This window comes from Folsomia candida, unplaced genomic scaffold (assembly GCF_002217175.1).
Source record: "Folsomia candida strain VU population unplaced genomic scaffold, ASM221717v1 Fcan01_Sc008, whole genome shotgun sequence".
NCBI classification, from domain to species: Eukaryota; Metazoa; Arthropoda; class Collembola; order Entomobryomorpha; family Isotomidae; genus Folsomia; species Folsomia candida.
Window position 1 is genome coordinate 4056327 of NW_019091200.1, and position 27783 is coordinate 4084109.

The 27783-nt window shown below is 36.2% G+C and overlaps 3 protein-coding genes and 1 long non-coding RNA gene across 4 annotated transcripts; 2 read left to right on the forward strand and 2 right to left on the reverse strand.

Annotated features, from left to right (window-relative positions):
• Positions 1–382: 382 nt before the first annotated feature.
• On the reverse strand, positions 383–27197 carry LOC110852837 (collagen alpha-1(IV) chain). The gene is made up of 62 exons (XM_022100961.2): positions 26675–27197; positions 26312–26601; positions 24996–25104; positions 23636–23670; positions 23504–23557; positions 23298–23343; positions 23117–23162; positions 22802–22908; positions 21437–21567; positions 21221–21298; positions 20780–20843; positions 20615–20658; positions 20386–20458; positions 15613–15666; positions 15239–15327; positions 15142–15178; positions 14817–14918; positions 14619–14667; positions 14463–14536; positions 14135–14257; positions 13907–13970; positions 13615–13694; positions 13473–13535; positions 13183–13274; positions 12973–13047; positions 12347–12506; positions 12126–12170; positions 11991–12053; positions 11762–11846; positions 11407–11515; positions 11197–11277; positions 11060–11120; positions 10662–10733; positions 10077–10166; positions 9924–9985; positions 9797–9832; positions 9621–9645; positions 9512–9552; positions 9319–9361; positions 9030–9098; positions 8806–8859; positions 8660–8731; positions 8345–8442; positions 6082–6172; positions 5822–5875; positions 5549–5688; positions 5360–5465; positions 4750–4805; positions 4187–4350; positions 3943–4034; positions 3722–3832; positions 3516–3655; positions 3406–3440; positions 3193–3253; positions 2786–2840; positions 2492–2544; positions 2352–2421; positions 2170–2285; positions 2003–2075; positions 1765–1932; positions 1311–1618; positions 383–1182 (listed from the first exon to the last, which is right to left on the reverse strand). The coding sequence occupies exons 2-62, from the start codon at positions 26393–26395 to the stop codon at positions 874–876; spliced, it is 5241 nt and encodes a 1746-aa protein (XP_021956653.1). The 5' UTR covers positions 26396–26601; positions 26675–27197; the 3' UTR covers positions 383–873.
• On the forward strand, positions 7132–7747 carry LOC110852838 (keratin-associated protein 21-1). Its single transcript, XM_022100962.2, has 2 exons — positions 7132–7284; positions 7354–7747. The coding sequence occupies exons 1-2, from the start codon at positions 7270–7272 to the stop codon at positions 7642–7644; spliced, it is 306 nt and encodes a 101-aa protein (XP_021956654.1). The 5' UTR covers positions 7132–7269; the 3' UTR covers positions 7645–7747.
• On the forward strand, positions 17298–21175 carry LOC118436486. Its single transcript, XM_035854667.1, has 5 exons — positions 17298–17745; positions 17817–17921; positions 18007–18188; positions 18253–18672; positions 18768–21175. Exons 2-5 carry the CDS (start codon positions 17825–17827, stop codon positions 19905–19907), a joined length of 1839 nt encoding a protein of 612 aa, XP_035710560.1. The 5' UTR covers positions 17298–17745; positions 17817–17824; the 3' UTR covers positions 19908–21175.
• LOC110852839 lies at positions 21894–22379 on the reverse strand. Its single transcript, XR_002548168.2, has 2 exons — positions 22219–22379; positions 21894–22147 (listed from the first exon to the last, which is right to left on the reverse strand). It is a non-coding gene; the product is annotated as an uncharacterized LOC110852839 (long non-coding RNA).
• Positions 27198–27783: the final 586 nt, after the last annotated feature.

The following is a 27783-nucleotide window of genomic DNA, read 5'->3' on the forward strand; positions in this document are numbered from 1 at the left end:
TTGTTAAATACATGGGTTAACTGGTTAACACGCTTACTTTTTAAGTTAATTCATGGCGTAACGCCATGAATTTCATTAAAAAGTAAACGTTTTACTGTTGACACAAAACATCTAAATTCTATTTTATATTGCACATAATAATTAGTTAATGTAAATGGTATGCAGATGTAACAAGATATTCAACATTTGCTGTAAATTTTGAAATTCTTTATAGAAATTAATTTCAATTTGCTCAATACGCACATTTTTCATTACAATAAAATTAGCAGCAATTTTTTTCACATTCGTAATGTAGCAGAGAGTGAAATAGTTTTAGAACTGTGACACTTTTTGTTCGAAGACGTTATGAAATGCAAGTAACGCCCTTGTAAATATATGCCGATTAAAAATGTCATCCAAATTCCAATTTTTAATTAAATATAAACTTTACTCTTTACAATATACTAATTAAAATATAGTTATTACATATAGTTAATTACTATAAGATGGCAGTGTAATTATTATTGGCAGTGTTATTACGGGTGACGGGTTACATCTCCGTGAACATAAAAAATAATTCCGTACAATTAGTTAAGTACATCAATTCCTATTCTGTTAATTAAGTATTTATAATTCTGGTAACAAAAATTCAAAATTGGTTTGAACGAAACGCACATAAATATTTTAAATTTTAAATTTTTGGCAAAATTGTATAGTTTTGGCACACGTTGTTTATGCTATCATAATTATTTGACTACACGTGCTTCTGTAATTAAGATACATCGACATTTACACAATTATGATTAGAAATTGGATTAATTTCGTGCAAAAAAATAGCACAATTCCCTTGCGAATTTCGCCCCACTATATGAAAATTACAAATCTACCCGAAATCTACCCGAAGTTGGATACCCTCCTACCCTGCTGCGATCCTGGTTGAGCTGACCCCGCAGTCAATTCATCAGGTCGCCTCCTGCCGCACACAGAACATCTCGATATCCTGTTCTCGTGGCTGCCTGATTTTGTGGTTTCGTGTTCTGGGCGCATGAACTGCTTTGACTCGGGAATAGTAGCCAACCAGTACGAGAAAGCGGACGAGAAGAGGTTGCACTTCCCTTGACCGATGCACTCGATGAAGGGCAACGGCTTGAAAAATTCAAGACATGAACCCGGCGATGCTAAAGGCTGACCACCTCCTTCCGCCTGCAGAACAAAATTTTGAAGAATTATTTTCGAAGTCAGTTTTTTTGGAAATTGTGGCGAAATTTGTAAAGAGATGTTTGTATAGAATGTTAGTACTTGATAAGCCCAAACAAACTTATAATGCTTACCCCAGCGTCTGTGTGCATGAGGAAAGAGTAGCCATTCCACATTTGGTACCACCCATTTGGACAGTCTGGAACATCCGTGGTTTGTGAGTGGACGGCAATAACGGTCGACGGTGCTTCGCAAACGGCACAACGCGACACATACTTTTTAATTTCCAGTCCAGTAATGGGCATCATCATCATGGGGAGTGGTTCGAATGACGAGAGCCAGTACGAGTAGTCATTTCTCGACGCGTAATTGCACACATTGTTCAAATTACAGAAGAGGAACGGCATCGTCGAAAATTTGGCGAGACATGAACCCGGTGCCCCTGAAAAATAAAAGAAGTCCAAAATTAATCTCATCGATCGATGACTGACATTTCACACAAAATACTTTGCAAGCCATGGATTCATTTATTACAGGGAATGTATGCATTTGTCGGTGAATTAACTTAAAGGTTAGATAAGATCTTACCCAAATCTTGCCCACGCGCTTTCCCGTCTCCGGTGAGATGTAAAAGTGAGTATCCAGCCCAGAGAAGTGTACTTCCCGTAGGGCAAATAGGGTCCCGAACTGTTTGAGAGTGTCGAGTGAAAAAATAACCTCGTGACTTTGGTGGTGGTCCGGGTGGGGCAGGGTCACCTTGAGGGGGTGGTCAAAGGTTAAGATAAATATATTGATGCACAAGTTAGTATTAAATTAATGCACTAACCTTTTGCTCCGAATTGACCGACGCGACCTTCATTTCCTTCTCTACCAGCTATCCCACCATCGCCTCTGACTCCCTTTGAGATGGAACGTTTAAATTATTCGATTAATGGTGTTTGTGTGCATGTTATGAAAATGATTATTCGAGCTTTGTTTATAATTGTAAAATACCTTAGGCCCGCTTAAGCCAGGTAAACCGGGTCGTCCATCTCGGCCGAGTTCGCCAGACGGACCGGGTAATCCAGATAAGCCCGGAGTTCCAATTGCGCCTTGTCGACCAGGGTTACCTTTAAAAAGAATCTATTAGATACACCACATAAACATAGAATTACGTTGAAGTATTTATTAATCACCTGGTCTTCCTGGTAAACCCTTCGAATAAGCTGTGACAAATCCCGGTACTCCAGCCTCTCCTTTTTCTCCCTGTGTTGAAAAAATTTTATAAGCTAATTTTTACTACGCTAAGCTAAGCTTGTGTTATGTGACACTATACCTTCTCGCCAAAGGCGCCAGGTCTTCCAGAAAATCCAGGATCGCCGTGCATTCCTACGAATTAAGTGATAATTGCTGATTAATCGATAAATATAACTGCATCACCAATTCAGCATATGCACATTATCAATTAATTGTTTACGAATGACCTTCAAATCAGCTCTTCTTTGCATACTTTTTACCATTTTTTACCCACATTAAAATCCATCTTCCAATTTCACATTAGCTATGCATTTTTTTTATATACTTCAATCGATATAAATAATCACTCCTATATGAATAATTAATTAATCACCTTTGAGACCATCCAATCCTGGTAGCCCGTCAAATCCAGAGTCACCGGGAGGGCCCTGCAAAATTTAAGTAATAATTAAATAGTAGTCAAGATTCTAGGAGGTTGGTCATAATCCAGACAAACGCAACACGCCTAATTAAAAAATGGGGCATGATAAATATATATTTATAGAAATAGCATCACACGGCTTTTTTGTAATTGCACAAAAATTGAACAATTACATAGAATCTCAGAAAGTGTGATGTCATTGGATTTGTCTAAATCTGTACTCGTACAAAATATGTAACATCAAATTAAATCTAATTTCGATATTCAGCCAAAAACTAATAACACCTTCTATCCGTGTAATGAATACAATTACTGTAAATTAAGCTCAATCGTCGCACATGTTTAACAAGTTTTAATACCTTGAACCCTCGACCTCCAGGGATTCCACTGACGCCTGGTTCGCCAGTAAATGAAGTAGCCCTAAAAATTTAGAGTATTATATATTGGTAAATATTTATAAATTGATTTAAAATGTGGTATATTTATATATTTTCAAGTTTAAACGAACTCTCAAACTAGTATGTACATAAATATATTCAACATGTGCAAATTCTTTTTCTAGCACCACTTACGGTGATCCCGCAAATCCAGGGTCGCCAATGCTTCCCTAAAATTGCGTAAAAATATTTTACAATTAAAATAAAAGTTGTTTGTCAGGAAAAAACAAGTATATTTGCTCAACCTTTCTTCCGATTAAACCCGGTCTTCCCTGCAACCCATCTTTTCCCCTGAATCCCTGACCTCCCGGTAATCCATCCTCTCCAGGCAAACCCTTTTGTCCTACTCTCACCGGTCCGACCATTCGCAATCCAGGCAGCCCATCTGATTATTCGTTGAGTAATTATTGTTAAATGTTTAATCTCCTGATTATTGTTAATGTGAACTTACTTCTCCCGTAATCTCCAGGTTTTCCTTTTTGTCCGTGAAAGCCAGGTCTGCCAACTTTTCCAGGCGATCCAGGTTCTCCTATATCCCCAGCAAGGGCGAGCGCTTCAGGGGCTAAATATTTGCATAAATACATATGTACGGAGACAGCAGAAAATAAAAATTTCAAACAATGTTTGGAAATTTATTACTTTGATTGGATTCAGTAGTTCTCCAATACTAACCTTTTAAACCGATGGGTCCAGTAGTACCCCTTTGACCTTTGGCCCCAGGAGATCCCTCCAGACCAGGGGGTCCTACTCGGCCAGGATCTCCCCTAAAGTGGAAAATGAGACATTATTTCCTACTTTCACAAGGAAAAGTTTGATATTTGAGACTATATGTGCAAATTTGGAATATGATTATGCATACCACTTGCACTATCCTTATCAATTAATTTTCGAGCGAAAACCAATACATGTTACATACCTGCGTCCCTTGACTCCAGAAAATCCGGGTGTTCCATTATCCCCACGGACACCTTTGGGTCCCCAATCTCCAGGAGGTCCTCCAAACCCAGATTGCATATAACCAGGATCTCCTACGGATCCTTTGATGCCAGCTAATCCGAAGAGACCTGATTTTCCCATTGGCTGTGTAAAAATGAAGAAAATTAGTATTACTTATATCCCTTATGACTGACCATACTTGGAATCATTGTGAAATACAACAAAAAATTCAAATTTGTTGATCGATTATTTCAAATTAAGACACAATTCGTTAGGATCTTTGTAATCAGCAAACTTGAAGTTGGATCGAAAATGGCATTGCCCTTAGTTTTAGTTGTGTATCTCTAATTTTGATATGTAATTTTAATTTAATTGTGACATGTGGAGGTCGATATTAAAATTTGAGTATTGAGTGCAATTGAATATGATATTGAAAGATAACTGAATGGTTTTCAATCATTGAATCAAGCTACTTTCCAACCGTGTAATTTTGGTAACACGAAGAGATACTTTTGATTGACCTTTGTCAACTTGATAACTTACCCCAGGATCTCCAGGAAGACCATTTCGGCCAAAAAGGCCAGGATCGCCGTCCATTCCTATTAAAAGTGAAACAATTAACGTAGTACATATACATAGCTAATAAACCGTCGCAAACGCGCATACGGAAGTAGCTTCAGACTACTTCACCCCAACCACTCCCATGACATCGCGAAAACACTCAATTTCACTCCATTTCACCTATAGATTCAATTTTTTTAAATCTCATTTTGCCCCGACCACACCCCCTGGCGCGGAGGGGGTGTGGCACAACTCGGGATCACTTCATTTCACTCTATTTCATCCATAGATCAAATTGCACTATAAATCTCATTTTGCCCCGACCACACCCCCTGGCGCCAAGGGGGGTGGTCCGGTTGCCCCCAAAAGTTGATAGAATCCTCCCCCTAGGGTCATATGTATAATGGCGAAAACCGATTTCGATTATCTCAATCCGTTCTTCCGTTATCCTGCTGACAGACGGACTGACAGACAGACAGACAGACAGACAGACAGACAAAGTCTTCGCATAAAGTAGCTGAAGCTACTTAATAATTTTTATTAAATTAACCAAGAGCGAGATAATATGTAAATATTAGTTTCAATTAGATACCTTTTAGTCCCTGTGGTCCCGGTCCTGGACTCCCTGCGAAACCCTGCGTCCCTTTGAATCCTTTTCGGCCATTTAATGCGGCAAAACCAGCTCTTCCGATGTCGCCCTGTTTTTTACACAGTTAATCCCATAAAAATCACACTTATTGATCTAAAGAATCAACCAAACCGTAATTAGTTAAAGCCTTACCGGCTCGCCAGCGGGTCCAGCAACACCAGGTAAACCAATTTCTCCCATGAAGCCCTTCATTCCCGGCCAGCCAACATCTCCTCTCGATCCCACACCTCCAATTGGGCCAGGAACTGACTCCCCGTAAGATCCACGCTCTCCTGCAATTATTATTAAACAGTTCGTAAATGCATTAGTTTACCATGTTAATTTAAGGTCAGCTATATTCCCAAAACAATATGTGGCAAACGATTGGCACATGAAAAGAAAAAAAAAACATTTTTGCTCGCTAACCTTTTAGTCCGTCATAACCGTTCCGACCAGGGTAGCCTTTTTCTCCAACGGATCCTAATTAAGTTACAGAAAAATTTAGAAAATGCACAAATGTAACTTTATAATCACCCGGTGGTGACAGTAAGTGACGCAACACGATTGGCAAAGGTCACCGCACGTATAGAAATAACTGACCACGCCAGCGCATGCTTTCACCGTCCAGTGATAATAGGTGCATATTTCTTAGAGTGTGAAATCTTAGGGATGTAATTAATTTATACCCGAATCTCCTATATCGCCAGCATTTCCGAAGGTAGCATCATCTCCAGGCTGACCTCGATACCCGGGGAAGCCTCTGTCTCCGGGAGCACCCTGCAAAAACAGATAAGTTAGTGCTTTCACGAATTTGGAGAAATTGTTACTTATTTTCCCGAATGCAAATACAACATTCATGTTTACAAAGAGTCCTTAAAAATCTGATGTCAATTTCACTAACGTGTAATTACCTACATATATCACACAGAAACTGGTCATACGTATGTACATATACACACTTCTTGACAAATAATGACAATAAGTGATCTGTCTCCGTGCCACTATTTTTCTGAACTGAAGAGTTGTATTCACACAAATAATTTTGAATTGTTGTATTAATTTTGTATTGGCCTTATTTGAATTTCTGGATAATATTCAATTCAATTAAATTCCAGTACTCAATTTCAACTTTAAATTAAGTGAAGTAATTATCTGTAATTGATTATTAATAATTAGTTCAAACATTATGCAAACTATAACATGAATCTTAATTAAGTAAATATGGCTTAATATTTCTAATTCTCATTAACGGAATTACAACATTACATGTAATTTAAGTAACAACCTGATCCCAACCTTCACAATGACAATAGCTTCGTCTAGTCATTTTGTTCTTCTAATTTTGCTTGTATTTACAATTAACTTTTAATTGTTTTGGCATGATTTGCAGAAAATCTCACTTCTGTCATAGTTCCTATTTACGTATTTAGTGTATCACTAACGCCGAGTTCATTGTTTTTGGGATATAATGCAGTTCAAACTATGCAGTAATAGTTAAATACGATTTGATTCCCTTTTATTTTCTGCCTAAAAAATCTTCTTCAACTTGAACTCCAAATTAAACCAAAATTGGTACCATGACGGGAATCGTGCCTGCCTAAAAACACGTGCATAATTTGACAATAAAATGGACCAAACAGTATGAGGAAATCAATCCCATGTGCCATTTAGTGCTAATTTTATGGCGATAACTTCATTCAAATTCAATTGTTTTTTGTGCTGAAATAACTGGAGTCGTGTCGGCAAGAATGTCACCAACTGGAGACCACGTTTTGGTATAAAATGCCACAATTTTTCCCCAAAAAGGTACAAACCGTTATTCAACCCAAGTTAATTAACAACTTCTTCGCAACTCATCTCATCTAAACAGAAAAATGGCCAGAATTGTTGTAAGATTTGACTCGAAAATTTCTGAACAAACGGTCAAAATTTTAACCTTTTCTAAATATAATTTGCAGGCAGCAGTCGCTTTCATCGTCGCCGCCTTGGTGGTCGTCGCTTGTGCGGCAGAGGAAAAGAAAAATGACCTTTCGACAGCTTCTAGCGTAGGATTTGGTTACGGAGCTGGTCTTTACGGGGCTGGGCTTTACGGTCACGGTTTGTACGGAGGGTACGGGGGACTTGGTCTGGGCTACGCCAAGGGACTCGGACTTGGATATGGTCTTGGCTACGGGTACGGAAAAGGGTTCGGATTCGGACACGGATTAGGCCTTGGATATGGCTACGGATTGGGAGGGTTCTACGGTTAAGACGAAGTTCCGAATAATCTGGGGGAAGAATTTTGTATAAATTTTGTATAAAAATGAGAATTGGAATAAAATATAATTGGAATTTTTTGAGTGGAATTTTAAATGTATAATTACATTTAAGTACATTTAATTGTGCATTTTTCGTATGCATACGAAAGAATTTTTTATGTAAAAGATATTGTTTTATTCTGATATTGATATACTCTGCATAAAAAGCTTCTTTCCATGTTCACTGGCTTAATTCAAAATATGAAGTTTAGTTTTACAAAAGAATTGCTAAATTAAGAAACCGTTCATTAAATAATTTGTATGTTTATATACCATATGCATATATCTCAGATGACATTTGGGGATGTGTAATATGATTGACATAAATAAAATCATACATTGTGCAACAATTTCAAGGTTAATGAAACTTTAGAAATTTTGGGTTTTTTTTTTACAGATTTTGTTAAGAAAATGGATAATTGAATTTTTTTGTGCGTGAAATTTTTGCAAGCATTTTTCATATGTAAGGTTCGTGCGTAAAGTACTTCAATGATGGAAATTTTTGGTTAACTCAGTTAAGCAAATGTAATAGAAAAAATTAAAATGCTCAGCTTTACATATACAGTTTCTAGATCTTTTATATAGTTTATGAATTTCATACGAAAGTAAGCTTATTGTTTTGACTTATCAAATATCAATAATATTTACTTACGGTAATTCCTTGAGCTCCCTGCAACCCATCCAACCCAACAGGTCCCCACTCTCCAATTTCACCTTTTCTTCCCAAATATCCAAGATTTCCAGGCAAACCTTTAAAAGAGTTAAATATGAAAATGTCTGATATTATTCTGTAATCAGATATCAAAGCAGACTTTCATTGTCAAAAATATATTTTTAGCTCTAGATGGACAGAATTGATCGGAAAATATTTCAAAGCAGATCAGATCAAGATTTATCAGAAATCTCATTCAAACCATAATTACTTGTGAATATGCACCAACAAATTATTATGATTTGATGACCCTACCTTTAAAGCCAACATAACCAGGTGTCCCAGTGTCGCCTTGATCTCCTTTTTCTGCGAATGGACCCGGATTTCCTGTAATCAAATTTAACTTTATATATTTTTTTAAACTGGTGTCACATCGAAATAAACTAAATATCTACAAATACCTGTCCTGCCAACTCTTCCATCTGGTCCGTCAGGTCCAACGTCTCCTTCGATACCTAGATAAAACAAAGAACAGTCATTGGTAGATGGTGATCTTTGCTGAAGAATTAACGACTCTGTTTTTTAATTTTTGACCGAGTAAAGTGGGGATCATGTAGGTCAGGTTACGATATCAATTGAGTTATGATTCCGTATCTCGTGAAAAAATGAGTTGATAATTGCTTACCTCGAACTCCAGGCCTTCCACGATCTCCCCTCGGGCCAGGAAATCCATCTTGTCCGTTTCGTCCTTGACCTTATTTTATAATACGGATTTTTGTACCGAATTTGGAATTTATTGGTAAGGTCAGTACAATAATAAACTTTAGAGGTTTTCATGAAAAATTGATATGTGACAGAGCTTTATGTATTTATAAAACTCATGAGATCATGCTACGTAATTTCCCGTCTACGTTATTTAAGATAGGCACATGAAAACCTTCATAAAAACCTGATATTATTAGTATCATTATTACCACCCATGGGTCCAGATGGACCAAAAATTCCAGGCAATCCAACCTGCAAAAGTTAATGATGATTACAGATAGGTTTGCATAATTTCGATTCGGTTGCGCTTGCAGAATCAAATATGTATATGCATACTACATAGAAGAATAAGATAAGATTTTTAATTTTCTAAAATTAATGTAGTTAATCTTTCAAACACACCGGTCCAGGTAATCCTGGTAATCCGACAAGTCCAGGAAGACCTAAAATTTATAATCAAATCAATTAGTTAACTTAAACACGCTTTTCAAATGCATTGATAATAAATTACCGGGTAAAGGTTCGCCACGTTCTCCCTAAATTAAACAATTGAATCACGTTATAGAAAGTATGCTTTTAAACCGAATTTAATGATTATCCAAATTGCATTTTATCTTAATTTTAAACATGGTGGGTAGTTGACTAGCTAAATGAGTTTTCAAGTTATCAGTTAACTTTTGCACTTACTTTAATTCCTGGGAATCCATTTTGGCCTGGGGCACCCTATAAAAATGTTTTTTAATGTCAAGCTCGGTCGGATCATAATTTATTTTTCAAGAGATGTGGTCGGAAAATTTTTCTAGCATTTACATACCTTCATTCCCTGTAACCCATCTAACCCCGTTGGACCGTCTCTTCCATCCAAGCCTGGAGGACCTGCAGAATGAAATATATAAACCGATTTAAGTTTTTAACTGAAATAATGCGCTAATTTCAATTAACCGGGTTTGTAATATATTGTAATTACCTTCCATTCCACGCTCTCCCTTTTGGCCTCGATATCCGGGTAATCCAGGATCTCCGGATAACACACCACTTCCAGGGTCACCTCTTTCACCTAAGTTATGTACGTAATATAAAACTTGTAATAATTTTACATGATGTTGTGTCTATTGATTATCTTTGGTTAATGACTGATCGACATGATTATATTTTTTATTCATCGTATTTATTAAGTTGTGCGTGCAAAATTAATAAAAGATGTGAAATTCAAAAATTTGCGATAGTTGTGTAACCACTGCAAATCACTTCAGTATAAGTAAAAAGTCTGGATGAAGCTAGCTTTTGCTTTCACTTTTATTTTATTGTAAGTTATAATTTGTAACCTTCCCAAAATAATTTTACCCATGCCGATTGTTAACCTTTATTCTGCACTATTCTGTTCGAGTTAAAATTTATCAATCTATTTACTAACGTAAATATTTAGTTCTTAACATTTACACCGTGGCGTTAAAGTTTCTCAAGTTTTTCCAATAAAGTCAAATAAAAATTTGTTGACATTTTTAACGAGTTAACTAATCTATGTACATTAGAGATTCTGCGTGATTATTACCTTTTCCACCGTGACGGCCAGGGGTTCCATCAAAGCCATCTCCTCCTGCGCGTCCTTTTAATCCACGTGGCCCTAAATGTAAAGATGTTTAAAAGTGAATTAAGGGATCACATTTTATTTAGTCATTTCAGCATTTTTTGTGAAGTGAGAACGCTCTGTTTCTTGCTTCGTATTTAGCATTGTTTGAATACTTAATACTAAATATGTCAAGTGAAAGTTGAGTGAAAAATTTTGCCTAATGTATGTATGTACATATTCCACTTAGGATTAGCTTTAGTCTCAAGGCGACAGCGAACATTGTGCTTAAATTAGGCTTTAACAAATTTGTCAACATCGGTAAAATAACCCTGATTTAGATAGACTGATGTACATTTTATAGTCTAACATATTCAGCTCACCTGCATCTCCAGGTATTCCGGCGTAACCTTTGCTTCCCATTTCTCCAAAAATACCAGGACGCTGAGATAAGTAGACATGAATGAGTTAAATAAATGGTACTACATTAATACAGTAAATGCAATTTTAAAACGCTTACCTGATCTCCAGCTTCTCCTTTGTCACCAAATTGCCCATCAAAACCTGGATTTCCATCAAGGCCACGATCTCCTTGTAGACCCTTTACACAGCATTTACCATTTTAGAATTTATTAATCTCGTTTGCTCCTCAATTCGTTTTTTACTGCTCAATATACATGTACTGTTTGGGAAATAAAGATTAATTGATTACTACATTGTATATAATTACCTTCTGACCAGGGAAGCCTGGATCTCCGTGTTCTCCCATCACGAGGAAGCCTAAACTGTCCCCAGGTTCGCCTTGAAATCCAACCTCGCCTAATTCTCCTGGTGGTCCACTGAACAAAAATTTAAGCAAATTTTATCCATCATACTTTTACTTGAGACAAAAAGAAGCAGAAGAATGTATTCTAATTTTGACACAAGTATTCCCAAATTTTAAATCATCAAAATTAGTAACAACCTGTCATCATTATTTTGGAAAATTTCTTAATCATATTTTTAATTTCATATCCTTATCACTTTTCGTGGTAGATAAGCTGAAAAAATATTTATTAACGGGAACCAAAAATTTTGTAAATTACCGTCTGCCATCATAGCCTGGATCTCCTCGTAGAACTTCTTTGTCGATAAAGAAATCAGCGGGTTCTCCTTTCTGTCCAGGTATTCCTAATGTGGATCAAAATTAGTTAAACCTTGAATTATCTTTATACAGTTTAAATAAACTTTCTCTCTTTTGCCCACGAAAACATGGATGATAAATAAGTTAGAAAATGGTTAGTATATAGAAATTATCTGTTATTTTATAAATACCCGGTATTCCTGGACGGGAATCAAATCCGGGTAGCCCAGCATCTCCCATTAAGCCTTTCGTTCCTATAAAACGGCAAAATGTGTAGTTTAATTTTGTTCAAAATGTCAAACCTGAATTTTATGTTTGTAACAAACCCTTTGTTCCAACGGGTCCCGGATCTCCTGGTCGGCCAGGGGGCCCTAGAAAGTTATTAAGAGCATTTATTAATTAGGTGAATATATACTTATGCTATGAAACAGATCTTTAAATTGAAAATTGCAATACAAATCACAGGGCTCAGGATATTTTCATATTACATATTTTTGCAAAGTCTATACAACAGCATGCAAATTCCTAGTTGAAAGGAATATTTTACCTGGCAATGCACGTACACCATCTAGGCCTGGATATCCCTTATCGCCAATTTGTCCAGGTGGTCCTATAATTAGTTCCGTCTCGGGCATTATTACTTCACCTGGGACACCTTTTTCTCCAGGAAAACCAGCTAAACCGAACGATCCAGGTCGTCCAGGTATCTGAACATGGAGAAATTAAGGTTCTTAGATTTTGAGTTTGGTCTTTGAATAGATATTTACATAAAGGCAATTACTCTGGAAAAATCAATCTTAACCACTGCAGGAAATTCACCGATTCTTGTGACACATTAAGGGGTTTAATGAAAAAAATGATTACCACCAAAACATCATATAAAAATATTACAGGAGAAAATTCGCAAATCGCAACAGGTGACGTGAGTTATGCAGTTTTGCTACTTTAGGTATAATTTAAAATAAAAATTGTTTAATTTAAACACGAAATTGGGAAACATATCCCTCTAAAATTAGCCGTATGTGTACTATACTAGTTCAAAATAAGCATTAATTTTTGAGTCGGAAATAAATATGTAAACTCGATTAAGGACTTCAGATTGGTCTCTTCCTTGCAACTTTCACTTTCATAGTTTCATGATATTGATAAATAAAATTGAAATGGTTAACTTACTCCTCTAAAGCCTGGTAGTCCGTCTTTTCCACGGGGTCCAGGAAAGCCACGTTCACCTGTTAAACCTCGAAGACCCTAACAAAATAATAGCTATTAAACAATAGATTAGATTTCTATTAATTTTGCGATATTTTCGAATGCGTGTAATTTCAGAAGTTAATTTTAATCGGGTTTCGAAATCTTGTAAATCACGTAGTATTTGGGACATACCACAGTGCCAGGAATTCCAGGAAAGCCAATTTCTCCTTTCTCTCCAGCGAGGCCCGGAAATCCATCGAAACAAGGGCCGCAATTTTCCCCACCTGAACATAAATGATCCAATCAATTATTTCCGATTTATGTATCTACTTCTCAATAAAATTAGAATGCAGTATAATCACAATGAGAAGATGTTTAAATGCTTTGACAATTTTGGAATCATTCCCGAAACTATAAGAGATCTTGCACAAAAAATCTTTCTTTGATCAGACCAATAATCTTAGGATTAGTTTTCAGCTCACCTTTTCCCTTCAAACCAGGAAAACCAGGAACTCCGTCTAAACCAGGTAACCCCACATCGCCATCTAATAATAATAATTAATGCATTCATTTAGTATATTTAAACTGATAGAAAAAATGATGTACACAAGTTACAAAAAATACCTAATCCCGGTGTCCCCATAGGTCCAGGGGGTCCAATTATGTCGAATCCTGCGCCTGGATAACCTTTGGCTCCTTGATATCTATACCATCAAAAATGGTAGAATTGATACTTACACTGAGATTTTTTACTATTAATAACAATGCTGATGTGTTATTCATTTTCATGCGAGATGAAATGCAATGCGATGCTAACGTTAAAGTTCAAGTTGCTGCTTAATTAATGACCAGCAACAGGGTTTGTCTTGCCTTTATTAGCTATAGTTTTAAATTTGGAAAAATGACGTTAGATTACCCGTTATCTCCTCTTTCTCCTGGTAAACCGTCCAATCCATCTCGCCCAGGAATTCCATCCAATCCTAAGATAGGTCATTGTAAAATTTAAAGTAGCAACCCTTTAAATCAAAGTTACAGATGTACATGATGAACCCCAAGAACTTGATCATACAAACTCATACAAATCTGGTATTCAAAAATAGACTGTCTTCCCTGATCATGTTCTTTAATCAATAAGTTTACCTACCTGGTGGGCCTATAATTGTTAATCCAGGAAAGCCTTTTGCTCCCTGAGTTCCATACACTCCAGGGACGCCATCAAATCCAGCAGGGCCCCGAAGACCTGGAAAACCTGAATCCCCAACTTCACCTACATAATAGGGGGAAAACAAAGTAGTCATTATCATTATATTTCTAATATCTATGTATGATCTGAGGGACGAACTTATTTTATTTATGTATAAAGCATGCAAGTGTTCAAATTTATTGTATTAGCCTCCATTCTACAAGTGACATGTTGCAAGGACGACCCTGCAGTTTGGTATCAAACCAATTATACAACGCTTGTATCGTACCTTTCATCGTAAAACCAGGCCTTCCTGGATTTCCAGCTATTCCCTCTGGTCCTGGGGGTCCTGCTGGGCCACGACTGCAATAGAAATTGATGGTATAAGACTTGCATGATTTATTCGGAGATACCGGTGCTTTCAGAACGCGTATAATGAACTTACTTTCCCATGAAGCCATTTTCTCCACGTCGACCAAATTCACCCTTGGGACCTATGTAAACATGTGAAAAAATGATATGCTAGCTAAGCCATTAAATTTGTAATTGATTACAAAGTTTATTTTTTACATAATAGTTTTATCTGCAAAAACTGAACTATGAATTTATTATTTTAAGGTATATACGCATTAATTGGTCTCACCTGAATAGCCAATTGGTCCCTGTGCGCCGACTGGACCTGGAGACCCGACACCATCTTCGCCTTCTTTGTACTCTCCTGGTAGACCTAGAGGGCCTTGATCACCTATGATATGACATAAAGTGTTAAATGTGTTGAAATATTAAATTATTTCAACAAAAAATTATGACGTTGCGTATTAAAATATATCACTGAATTAAATTAAGGATTAGTTAATTGAGCTCAAGGTACACTTTAATTCGTTATGAAAGATTTATATAAACGTTACACTTGCTGTGTTAGTAAATTCATATGACCATTTTAATGTGTAAAGATGATAACTTCTTACCAATCTGACCACGTCTCCCAGGATCTCCAAAATCTCCCTATGGTACAGCTTATAATGAATTGAAACCGAAATTAGGGTTTTTAAATGGTTTTCGTACCTTTCCTCCTTCGAATCCCGGAACTCCTTCGTAACCTGGAGCGCCCTTGGCTCCCTTTATACCTGCAGGGCCTTCAGGACCTTCCCGACCTTGATAACAAAATGAAAGATATAAAATTGCTCCAGAAATATTCATTGAAAATTTTAAAGAAATCTGATATGAATTAATTTTTTAACGAATCGGAAACTTTGTCGCAATTTATTTGCATATGAGTTGTTCATGTGCTTTCTAACTCTGGCCAATAACTGAATAACTTATCTTTTCTAAGTAAAAATTATTTAATAAAATGGAAGCTTTTCATTTTCTGAAAGTCAGAATCTAAAATCATATGCAATTTGTAAAAAGCAATGGGACAGCTATTAAAAATATTTTACCTTGTTTTCCTCTCGCACCATCATCACCGCGATCACCGCTGACACCATTGTCACCTACATGAAAATATGAATTAGTTAATTATTGTCATTCATTTCTATCAAATGAACGAACGTTTGAGCAAAACATGGCTTGCTGAAACTCAATATTTTGTCATACCCCCTGAGTCACAAGGTAAATTTTTAATTTTTATCGAATTAGGTTTCGATAAGAAATGCAGAGTTTTGTACCCGAACAAGAAATCTATTATACGTTTATTCGCCAAATTGACTCAATTAGTGAGAGTCCATGCGAAGTTGATCATAGTCAGAGCACGGCGGATATCATGGAAGGGCAAGATTTTGGAGGTTTTCACCCGATATCCGCCGAGCTCTGCTTCAATCACATTCTGGAAGGATACATTCAGGTAGGTTAGGTACTGTGGATGAAGTTCTAACCCTGCAGACTTATTACACCGCTTTGTAGCATTAATTTCACGACGTCACCGGTCAAAAAAATTTTTTCCTCCAAACTGGTCCAAAATAAAAGTCTAGCATGGGAATAGTATAGAAAAATTATTTTTAGCGTTCTATGACCCCTGGGTCATGAATTAAGGGCCCCTGAAGGGTCAAATAGCGTTCCCTGATAACCCCATGCAAATGGGGTATCAAATTAATCCCCTGGACCAGGGGAACCAGAAAAATATTTTTATAAATTTTTATGACCCTTGAGTCGTGAACTAGGAGCCCTTGAAGGGTTAAATATCATTCCCTCACAACTAAAGGCAAGTGGGGTATCAAATTAATCCCCTGGACAAGGGGAACCCAAAAAATATTTTTCTGGATTTTTTTGACCCTCAGGTCAAGAGTTAAGGGCCCCCGAAGGGTCAAAATAGTAACCATGGTAACCCCATGCAAGTGGGGTATCAAATTAATCCCCTGGCAAAGGGCAAGCATAAAAATATTTTCCTGATTCCCCTGGTCCAGGGGATTAATTTGATACCCCATTCACCTTAGTTACCATGGTTACTATGTTGACCCTTCAGGGACCCTTAACTCTTGACCTATAGGTCAAAAAAATTCAGGAAAATATTTTTATGCTTGCCCTTTGCCAGGGGATTAATTTGATACCCCACTTGCATGGGGTTACCATGGTTACTATTTTGACCCTTCGGGGGCCCTTAACTCTTGACCTGAGGGTCAAAAAAATCCAGAAAAATATTTTTTGGGTTCCCCTTGTCCAGGGGATTAATTTGATACCCCACTTGCCTTTAGTTGTGAGGGAATGATATTTAACCCTTCAAGGGCTCCTAGTTCACGACTCAAGGGTCATAAAAATTTATAAAAATATTTTTCTGGTTCCCCTGGTCCAGGGGATTAATTTGATACCCCATTTGCATGGGGTTATCAGGGAACGCTATTTGACCCTTCAGGGGCCCTTAATTCATGACCCAGGGGTCATAGAACGCTAAAAATAATTTTTCTATACTATTCCCATGCTAGACTTTTATTTTGGACCAGTTTGGAGGAAAAAATTTTTTTGACCGGTGACGTCGTGAAATTAATGCTACAAAGCGGTGTAATAAGTCTGCAGGGTTAGAACTTCATCCACAGTATCTAAGGATAAGTACTATAAGTACTATATTTTAGTGATAGGCATAATCCACACGGTGTCCGGTTGCACATTCCAGACATGGTGAGACCAGAATTCCATTTCTTATGCGAATGAGTCTGCATGTATCGTCCATTCAATTAGATAAATATTGTAATGGAATTTCCATGCATTTTCACCCCAGTTGTTTTTAGAGAGTTCATTCACTGCTTAATAAATAGTAACCGAATTCAATTCTTATACCAGAAGCTGCAACCATTTGCAGTTCAATGACCTGTCCCCAACCATGCATTTTCGTGATAAAAAACTTTTCCAGTTTTCTTGGGCAAATCTGAGTCTGCATCTCAATTTCTCGACAGTCGGTGACCCGAATATTTTTTGGGAGCTACATAATTATTCGAAATAGCATAAAAATTGAAGTTTCGAGTTATCCCCTGGCCCCCGCAGCTTTCACCAATCAGGAAAATACATTTGCTAAAAGTTTAGTCAAGATCGGACTTTTTTGCTGGATTTTGGACACGGATCGACTTGGTGGAAAGTCTAAGGTGAGTGATTTTTTGAAGTTTGAAATTTTCTTGAAATTGTTAATAACTTGATCAAATTACGCCATATTCAGAATTAACGATGCAACAAGAAGGTCTCAATACGGACGTGATGAGTAGTCGAAAAAGCAGGTGCTTGTCTCCGACACCCACGGTACTCGCAAAGCAAAAAAATCCCCGTAAGTTAGTCATGAATTAATTAGGTCAATATGTCAAGATTTATGCTTGGTAAAATTAAAATGGTAAATGTATATTGTGCATTAGAAAAAGTTGTGTACCGCAAGTATCAACAACCTACACTGCGCGCAGTATATTTCAAAAATGGTGAAATAGTGGATGAAGCTGCAGATGTCGTATTTTTATGTGGAGATGGAGGTCGGGTCAAAGGTCACAAAGTCATATTGGCGACGCAATATGAATTATTGGCGACGGTGTTTAACGATCAGGTAACATATTTGCAATTACAATACTCTTCTTGATTGGTATTAATTTTAATTCTTCGATTTTCAGCCCGTTGGAGAAATTAGTATGATTTCCGTTCCCGATATTACCTCCGATACGATGAAGCTCATCCTTTTTTTGGCGTACAAAAGTTATGTTCTCATCAACTCAAATCAGTTTGAAAAAATGAAGGACTTTTTCAAAATGTTTCGAGCCGATTTTGGAAATCTTATTGTCGAAAGGAATGGAATTTTGAAGAAGGGCATGCAGCCGAGACCGGTGACTGAAGATATTGTGCGAAACTGCGCTGGTGCTGAAGGAGGAAATAATTTGGTAATAAATTCATCTATTGGACATCTGGACGTGCGTGAAGATCCTGCTGATCAGGTTATGGATCCAGAAGAAAGGGACGAATCATTCTCATCGGATTCTGATGATGGGCGATCTGGTAAACTTCCAGAACATAATCCTAACTCCACTCAAAACCATGTAAGTAGATTTTGATTGTGTATGTATGTATATATATAAGGTTCATATTATGCTTAAAATTACTTAATTAAATGAATATATAACTCGATTTTCAGGAAGGTCAATATTTGGAATCAATTCCTATCCCCATAGTGGAAACGGAAATGGCTGATGGCCTAGATGATGATTTGTCAGAAATTGGAAGCCTCGTTTTGAAAGAATGGATGGATAAGGTTGGAAACCCTGCACCAGATTCAGAACCTTCGACCACTTCATCTCGACTACCGCCACCACAAGCAAGACCTGCACTAGTACAATTGAAAAAAACTAACGCTACGGGTGTCAAAGTGGATAAACTGGCACTGTCCGGTAGAAGTCTCTCGATCATCAACGTTGCAGGCTCAAACTCTAGAAACGTGGAAAAGGACGGGCGAATCAACTGTCCCCTTTGCCCACAGCGATACTTTTCAAACAGAGATTGGACCACTCATGTCGCTCAACACCACCCCAATTACAAAGCTTTATTTTCCCACATTGGAAACGAAGAGGATAAGGTGATTTGTGCCACTTGCCACCAGAAGTTTTCACTCCCTGAGGATTTCCACATTCATCTGAACAACAACGACCAAGGTTGGGAGTGCCTTATTTCTCCCGTAGATGAAGAATCAAACCCTTCTCTTGCTGGCAGCAGAAGCATATCACGCTACTCATTGTTCTCGATGTCAGGGATTGGTTACCCAAGACATAAGAAAGCTGCTAAAAAACGGGCTCCTGCTGCTAAATCGACTAACCTACAGTCTACCCATTCACGACCTGACCAAGTGAAAGTTCCAGGAAAAGCAAAATCTAGGAAGAAATCTAAAATCCTAATTCCCACAGGGGTAGGTTCTTCCCCAATTGACCAGATGCACTACACTCGGAAGGAGCTGAAGACGTTATCGGTACTCAGGAAAGAGTTGAGATGTTCCGTTTGCTTCAAGGTGGGTAAACGTGTATCCACATGTCTTAAGCGCCACGGAATATGGAGATGTCCGCTTTGTTTCAATACGTACTCTCAAGAGGAAAATCTTGAAGAACATATAAAGAAGTGCCACTACACGAGCGGAGGACGAGTAAAATGCGTCTTCTGTCAGGACAAGGCATTTGCTAATGTTGCAAGTTGTGTCGGACATCAACGCCGTTGTCACTGGGACAAAGTTCTGCATCCAAAAGTAGATGAAAGCGAGCAGTGCGGAAGCTTTAATAATTATGATTGATTATGTAATAATTACATACCAACAAGATTAATTGCCTGAAATGGTTACGATTTATGATGTTGTTTAACTAATTATTTCTGTATTTAATTTTATACAATTATTTTGAAAATGTGCCATTAACAAGCTGTGATTATTGGCTATTCTATTTTATTTTGTGTATTATACAAATTTCTAATAATTGGAATATGTTCTGCGTAAATATTTGTTTATGTGTAAAATTTTAAAATGCAATAATAATTGTTGGTGTTTGGAATATTATCATAAAAATCAAGCTTATTAACCGATTTGTGATTACGATTTGCCATGTTATCTTGAATTTCATGCTATTTCATGAATTTTAGCAACTTTTGTATATATTACTTTTGTACTTTTAAACATATGTATAACTTGTGAATGTTATATTGTGCAGATGCTATTTACCAGATAACTCATAGAAAGTATTTAACTCTTGCTACGTAATAATAAATAAATAACTCACCCGGGTTTCCTGGAACGCCACTCAATCCCATTGGTCCAAATGGTCCCCTGTGCCCACTACTTCCTTTCTCGCCCTTTCAAATAAATTTACACGTAAAATAGGATACCTACTTTCATTAACTAATGTGATTAATATCAGTCAATATTCAATTTTTTCAGATCACAGAGTTGCAAATTGTAACAACTTTAAGTATGTTATTTAAAAAATTAGATATTAATTGAAAAGTTACCTTAATCCCAACTTCTCCTTTGGGTCCTCGTAAGAAAGTGATTTCTAATCATAAATAGTAGATAAATATAAATGACTTTGTAATGAAAAATAGACAGTAAGTAGCTTATCTTCACATTCTGGAGACAAAGTAAATAAAATTTTAATTGGGTGGACTTTTTCTTACCCGGTGGGACGACAGAGCTACCAGGACCAGGCGGCCCTGGATCACCGGTATCTCCCCAGTCACCCTTGATAATTAGACAAATTAATTAATTAATACAAGATATTTTACATAAATATTGAGCCATCAGCAACATTGACCCTGATGGATTTCCGTTGTAAAGCTCATGTTTTCCTTCAAACTCGAGGAATAAACCCATAAATTTTAAATTGGAAAACTTTAACATTTTTCTAAATTCAAGAATATTCCAATTTGTAAAGCTTAAAAATGTGTAAAGAAATGAGATCTGCAGTAGTTTGACATCATTTTTAGTATTTTAATATGGGAAACAAAAGCATATGTACAAATTTGATCCGGTTAAAATAAATATGGTTTACTTTGTGCGTGATATTTCTACTAGTGAAAGTCTGAAGAATTACTTATGCTAACGTATGTAAAGCGTACCTTTGGCCCAGGTGGAATTATGTTCATCTCTCCTTTTGCTCCTTTCTGTCCAAAGTCTCCAAAATTTCCAGGAAGTCCCTGTTTCGTAAGATATCAAAAACTTAAAGACGCCATTCATACGTATTTCTTAAACATTTTAGAATTTAAAGAAGCAAAGCAACCTTGTAATTAGATAACACTTAAACATGTAAATGGCTAAAAGGTGTATGGACTCACGCTGTCACCAGGATCTCCTCGTGGTCCGATTAGTCCATGCATTCCTGGATGTCCTTGCAAGCCCGGGCTACCTGGACGACCAGACTCCCCCCAATCGCCCTTATACCCGGGAGAATTGATGCCCCCCTCGCCTAAAATTATTATGAATGACGATATTAAATACCCGTCATTTCATATTGAGAATGTATGCATACATAGATCTGTAATTAAATGTGGGATACGGAGAAAAATTTATTGGCGAGTTATTTCGATATGCAAGTCAAAAATGCAATAATTGATGTAGATGAAAAGCTACAATCGAGTAAGAAATTTTACGTTTCGTTTATGCTAAGGGTAAGTAGGGTAAAATAATTGTTTATGAAATGTGAGAATAAATTATGCAGAAAAATTCTTGTTCATACACCCTCTACTGAAGATTCATCATTTACTTCATATCAGTGAGAATAAATGAATGAACGTATGAAAACATATTGTTGTTTATTATTATTTGATAAATTTTGAATGATTCGAAATGTTCACGGATAGGCAGACAGCAAAATTTCTATTCATCCAATCAAAAATTTATTAATTTGTATTTAAACAATTTCAAGGGTCCGCCCAGGTCAGTTGAAATGTTAGATCAGCGTCCAACACATGTCCACCGTCCCCTTGACCAACGACAACTTGCTGGAGTGTTACAACCGTAACAACCGGATTGGTCACATCGGCATGCTAAATTTTACAATTGTTTGAAAATTCTGCATATTTTTTTGTTTTCAGGAATATTTAACTAATTGATTCACCTTCAGCAACCCAGACTTGTTGCACGATAAGGAAAAACAGGACAAGTAAATAGAATAAGGTTCCAATGTCGAAACGGATCAACGCCATGATTTTACTCGCTTTCGGTTCTACTTTAAAACGTTTTCTTTGATGATGTTTGAGTTAATGAAAAATAATGAAAAATTAGCCCCGATTTTTATAGAAAAGAAGAGGAAATTGGCTAACCGCTTAATTTTGTTTGATTTATTAGCGAATAAATTAATTAAATTAATGGTGGCTTTCCTGTAAACTAATTCAGCAGTAATTACATACTCATAATCGCTTCTATTTCATAATCCCTTCCGTTTAATAGGTATTTCAACTGAATGTCACAAAACAGTTCCAAAATTTAATTGTGATAATTTCGGAAATTTGGCAGGTTTATACAATTCAAAACATTTAAAACCGCTTATTGTGATTTAACAATGTATCACTCACTTATATGGTTTTGGCATAAATATGAATTATTATGAGTTATGCTATATATATCGTATTCGTATGCTGTGCAACGTGTCAATGGTACATATTCTTAAAAGTATGATGGCTTATTAAGTAAATGCTGACCTGCATCACCAGGAGGACCCCGATTACCCTGAGGTCCGATCATTCCACGCCCCCCAATTCCACCAGGTCGACCAGGGAAGCCTGACCCACCATCAGTTCCATTACACCTGTAATAACAAGCAAGTAATATGCATATCCAGTCATTTGCATAATCAGACTGCAATCATAAATTGTGCAGTATTCCATGTTCAACTATGCTGAAAATAAGTTGGTAACCGAATTGTCACCAATTTATGTTGGGTGCAGTATTTAAACCTTTTCCACTTAATATTTTGTTCTATAATTATTAAGAATGTTTCAAAATAAATTATGTACCCATCTGTTCCATCGTCCCCTGCGAGGCCATCGGTTCCAGGGAGCCCTGTAAATTATTTTAGAATTTAGGGGTACTGCCTTATTTTTATGTAATAAATAAACACTTTTGCTGATGGATAATTACGGGATTTCATGTACATTAATTCATTCAAAAACACATTTTGTGTGCAGTTTAAATTACCTGGACGTCCTGCGACTCCTACGAAGCCAGGAACGCCACCGTCGCCCTGAAGTAAGAACAACATTTAGCATATGTACATACATTCTTCAATAGGTGAAAATTGCCGGGTGCATCAATTAATTAAATTATAAGTTTGTAAAATTTGTCAAATCGGTTGGGACCAAAATAATGAAATAAGTAGTATTAAATAAAAATACTTGCATTACCCGATAACCTTTCTCCCCCATTGATCCAGAATTACCAAGGTCGCCCTTTTGTCCCTATAAAAACGCGTAACATCTTCAGTTATAATTTTATTAAGTGAATTTATTTTTCGTAAGAAAACTTGTGAAAACTACCTTGGGTCCAAAAGGTCCGTCTGGTCCTATGTCGCCTATATTAATGAGCATGCAAAAAATTGGGCTTTATTTCTCACATGAAATTTTGTAATTCATTTTTGATAATCGGCATCATGGGGTAACCGTTTTAGAACAAATTTAACAAGAACTTTCGTCATAAATATGCAGTATTCAACAGACTTTCAAAATTTAAATTCTTCTCGACTGATTTGGAAATCAAGTGGAAGGGAATCATCTACATATTTCATAAAATTTCGTTGAATTACATGGCGTATTTGGCATATATTAACTATCGAATTGTTTGAAAAATTTGAGTTGATCTATTAATAAACAAGTCCATTCACATCTTGTCACACGGATCATGATTAGATTTCAATGCCTTCATAATTTTGACCTGATCTTTGTGAGGTGGTAAATTACTTGGTCATGATGGTCACTATGTTCACGCCGACTAACGCCGGACGGACATGATAATTCAAAGTGTGTACGTTATAAATTTCTGATTTTTTTATGGCAGCGGAGTTTTACGGATCGAGTAGCCCATTGGGTTGGAAAAATTTTGTTTGAAAAATTCTAACTATTTGCAGGTTTATAAATGAAATTTTTAAATCACCCATTTCCTTTTTTGTTGCATAATTATTGTCCGCACTTAATTTATTTGCCCAGTACTTTAAGGTGCGTTTATGCTTCACGTCATCGTCACGTCCTCCTCCAAATCCAATTTTTTGATTGGCTGAGCGAAATTATTACTACGACAATTAAAAATTTTAACCAGTCAACAAATCCGGTTTGGAGGAGGACGTGACGATGACGTGAAGCATAAACACAACTTTACAATCTGAATCTTTTATGCTAGATAATATATTTTTTCAAGATTTTACCCAATGGACGTTACAATCTGCCAGTTTCTAATCAATTGGTCTCTGCTGTTGACAATTGAATAATGGATTAACAAACAAAGAAGCAGAATCTATCAGGGTCACAGAGAAAGCTTATCGAAGATTTCTTCCGTCGATTCTTGATCTAAAGAACTTGATTGTTAGCAGATTTCGCGTGTAATTAAGATATGCACATACAGAATGTATATATTTAAGACAATTCAGATATTGGTAACCTAATTTAACTCCCCAAACTTACAAACTTAACCAAAATTAATCTGATAAAAATTACAAGCTTTTCTGGGTTTGTAAATATCCGAGTGAATGAATCGTTTCATTTTAAAATATACCAAGAGTTTGGTTTTGGAACAAAAAATCAAAAAATGACTCACGAATTATCTACGTTTCTAGTAAAAATTCGCAATTTTGCTCGAAGATTGCCCCAAAAGAGATAACCTCATCCGATAAGGTTTTAAACGTACCTGGAAAACCTTCTGCTCCACTTTGACCACGAATTCCACGCTCGCCCGTAAGACCTTTTTCGCCTTCACAGAAACATGGCTGAACCGTGCAGCCGATGCAACCTCCTTGCTGTTGAACAGATAAAATTGTGCAAATTAAGATTGTTTTGCAAATAAGTATGCGCAGAATGTGCAATGTTACTTCTAAAAATTCCGATGGAATTTGTTCCTCGTAAAAATTGGTGTCTAATTATGCTCACGTAGCATTATTTATTTAGCATAACGTTAATATAAATATGTAGTAAAAGCAAAATGCGGCTAAATTTGCAAAGGTTTGTAACCGCTTGAATTTAATGGAGATTTGCTGAGAGCATAATATTCAGAGATTTATGTTCTGGTCTATAGTACGATTTTTAATGTACTCATTTGTAATAAGTTTGAAATTTTCAGAGTTTTTTCAAAATTGCAACTCATAGATTTAAACACATTGGGCAAATAATATCCTTTGAAATTTAAGAACATTTTGCATGATTTACAGATAATTTATTAGTCATTAAACTTTCCGTCAAAAGAACAAATAAATAAATTACATTGATCAAGCCAAAAACTATGAAAGTAATTTAATCTGCATTTGACAAAATTCCAGGGTTTTGTATTGCAATTTCATCATCTATAATGACGGTTACAATTGAATTGAATGTCTTTAAATTTTTCAATAAATGATAAAATAACTTATCTCGTTAAACAATGTGAGTGAATACTTTTACACACGCTTAATTAAATCTCAAACAACTTGTGAGTAAGTAAACAGATTGTCGGGCATGTAAGAAATTGAAAGTTGAATTTATCACGATTATGTTTATGTGATTTCGCGTTAGCAAAACTGCAGCAATTATTTATCAAAATACTCTTTAAAATGAACCTGATTTTGTGAACATAGTAGAAACATATCTATTTACATAAATACATTTTATTTCATGCATGTGGAAAATTGTACTGGCAAATATTTTTGAAAAAATTAAAAAAATACTTTGTCAAATTCATAGAAAACAAAAATTTGACAAACTATTTTTTAATACGTTCAACATTGACAACCTTAAAGTTCCTTAAAAACTCTGATGCCAATAAAGTCTAGACATCCCCGTCGAAAAACAATTTAAGATTAAATACCAATCAAATAAGGATGACCTATGCAATATTGAGACATTAACACAAAACAAGCAACCCTGTAATTTTGCATGCCCACATGAACATTTTACTCTGTCACGTTTTCCATTAATACTTGCTCATAATTTTCATGCAAAAAAAGAAACTTATTCCAGTAGATACATACATACCTCGTTTATTCGCGTCCATCCCGACGGTACCACAAACAAGAGGAGCAATAGAACCCTTCCACCCACCACTTTTAACCGAATCATTTCACCACAATTTCCTTAATACTTTCTCAATTTGTAGAAATAAATATCGTTATAAAATTAATTCCAGTTTATTTCTCCATTATTTAAAGTTAAGTGTAGACACGCTCATCTTCTTTTATCACAACCGGAAGCCGGCTTATTTATTTTTCATGCACCCACAGACACAAACTTTTCTTCCTCCTTACATTTTCAGAAAAACTGACACCCTAAAAATTTCCACGTTATTATTCTTCTCCTTAAAAATGAATGCAAATAATTATGCAATTATCTATTTTTCACCCTGAAATGAATAAGGTTTTGTGTGCCAGATTCGCACTCAAAATGGCAAACTCACTCACTTCCAGCAGTCGTCCAGTTTAACAAACTGATTCATTTCTTATACATACAAATTTTATTGTGGCATCGTCACACATATTTTATAACGAATGACGACTTATCAAAAACTTGCACGAATGAATGAACCAGAGGAAATACGAGACTCTTATTTTTTTAATCTGTAAGTAAAAGTCTCCGTTATAATAAGCAGAGTATGCGAATTGGTGAATTTCTTCGTCCCCTGCAGAAATAGGCGACCAGCGTCATGCGATGATAATTATTGAAGACGTTGACAGAATTAAATGGAGAGAACAGTAGTGGTGGTAAAAATATAGGAAAAATGTTACGCTATGCACTTCCACTTCCTTTCTATGAATATCTACTTATATGAGAAAGAAGTCTTCGTATCCAGAATCCAGCATGTTTTATTATTACACAAGACTCGAATGCCAGACTGGAATGGAGTTTAGTTAGGTTTAGGTTTAGGGTGAAGATTTTTATAAATAAAATATCCCATCCAAGTTGAGAAGATGAAGAGGAAGGAGAGATGATGAAGAAGACGAAGACGACGATAAGAAGGGTCTCAAGAAAGAGACGTAAAAGTCTATGGTTTAAGGATGAATACGGGATATGAAGGGAAGGGTGTCGTGTAAGTGTAAACAATGTTTGAGATTTTGTGGGGTGTTTTACGTGTTTTTTAGTGCACGTGGGAAGAATTATAATAAATAAAAATAGATGTTTAATAGGAAATATGGTGGAATATAAACATACCTAATAATATAAACAATATAAACATTGACAAATCTTTTATAATATGGTCTATTTAATATTGAAATCTATATAATTTCAAAATTGGATTTCAACTTATCATATTTAACAAAAACCTACTTCAAGCAACTTTGCGGGGCCTTTTAAGACGGCGTTATTACCTAAAAGCCAGACTATAATGAACGATTTGCATATAATTTTTAGCCCAAACCAGGGCTTATGTAATCGACCTTTTTTGACCCAAAATTTGGTACATACCTGTATCTGGGCAATCCAACGACCAAGTTCGAAGATGGGTTCTATCA

What these genes read in the sequence shown, in the direction of transcription:
- LOC118436486 (XM_035854667.1), top strand. Translation starts at nt 17,825, where the DNA reads ATGCAACAAGAAGGTCTCAATACGGACGTGATGAGTAGTCGAAAAAGC. An exon ending in CGCAAAGCAAAAAAATCCCC is followed by an intron (nt 17,922 to 18,006) that starts GTAAGTTAGTCA and finishes ATTGTGCATTAG; the next exon opens with AAAAAGTTGTGTACCGCAAG. An exon ending in CTAACTCCACTCAAAACCAT is followed by an intron (nt 18,673 to 18,767) that starts GTAAGTAGATTT and finishes CTCGATTTTCAG; the next exon opens with GAAGGTCAATATTTGGAATC.
- LOC110852837 (XM_022100961.2), bottom strand. Translation starts at nt 26,395, where the DNA reads ATGATTCGGTTAAAAGTGGTGGGTGGAAGGGTTCTATTGCTCCTCTTG. An exon ending in TAGCTCTGTCGTCCCACCGG is followed by an intron (nt 20,659 to 20,779) that starts GTAAGAAAAAGT and finishes ATTTATGATTAG; the next exon opens with AAATCACTTTCTTACGAGGA. An exon ending in TGGTGTACGTGCATTGCCAG is followed by an intron (nt 12,171 to 12,346) that starts GTAAAATATTCC and finishes ATAACTTTCTAG; the next exon opens with GGCCCCCTGGCCGACCAGGA.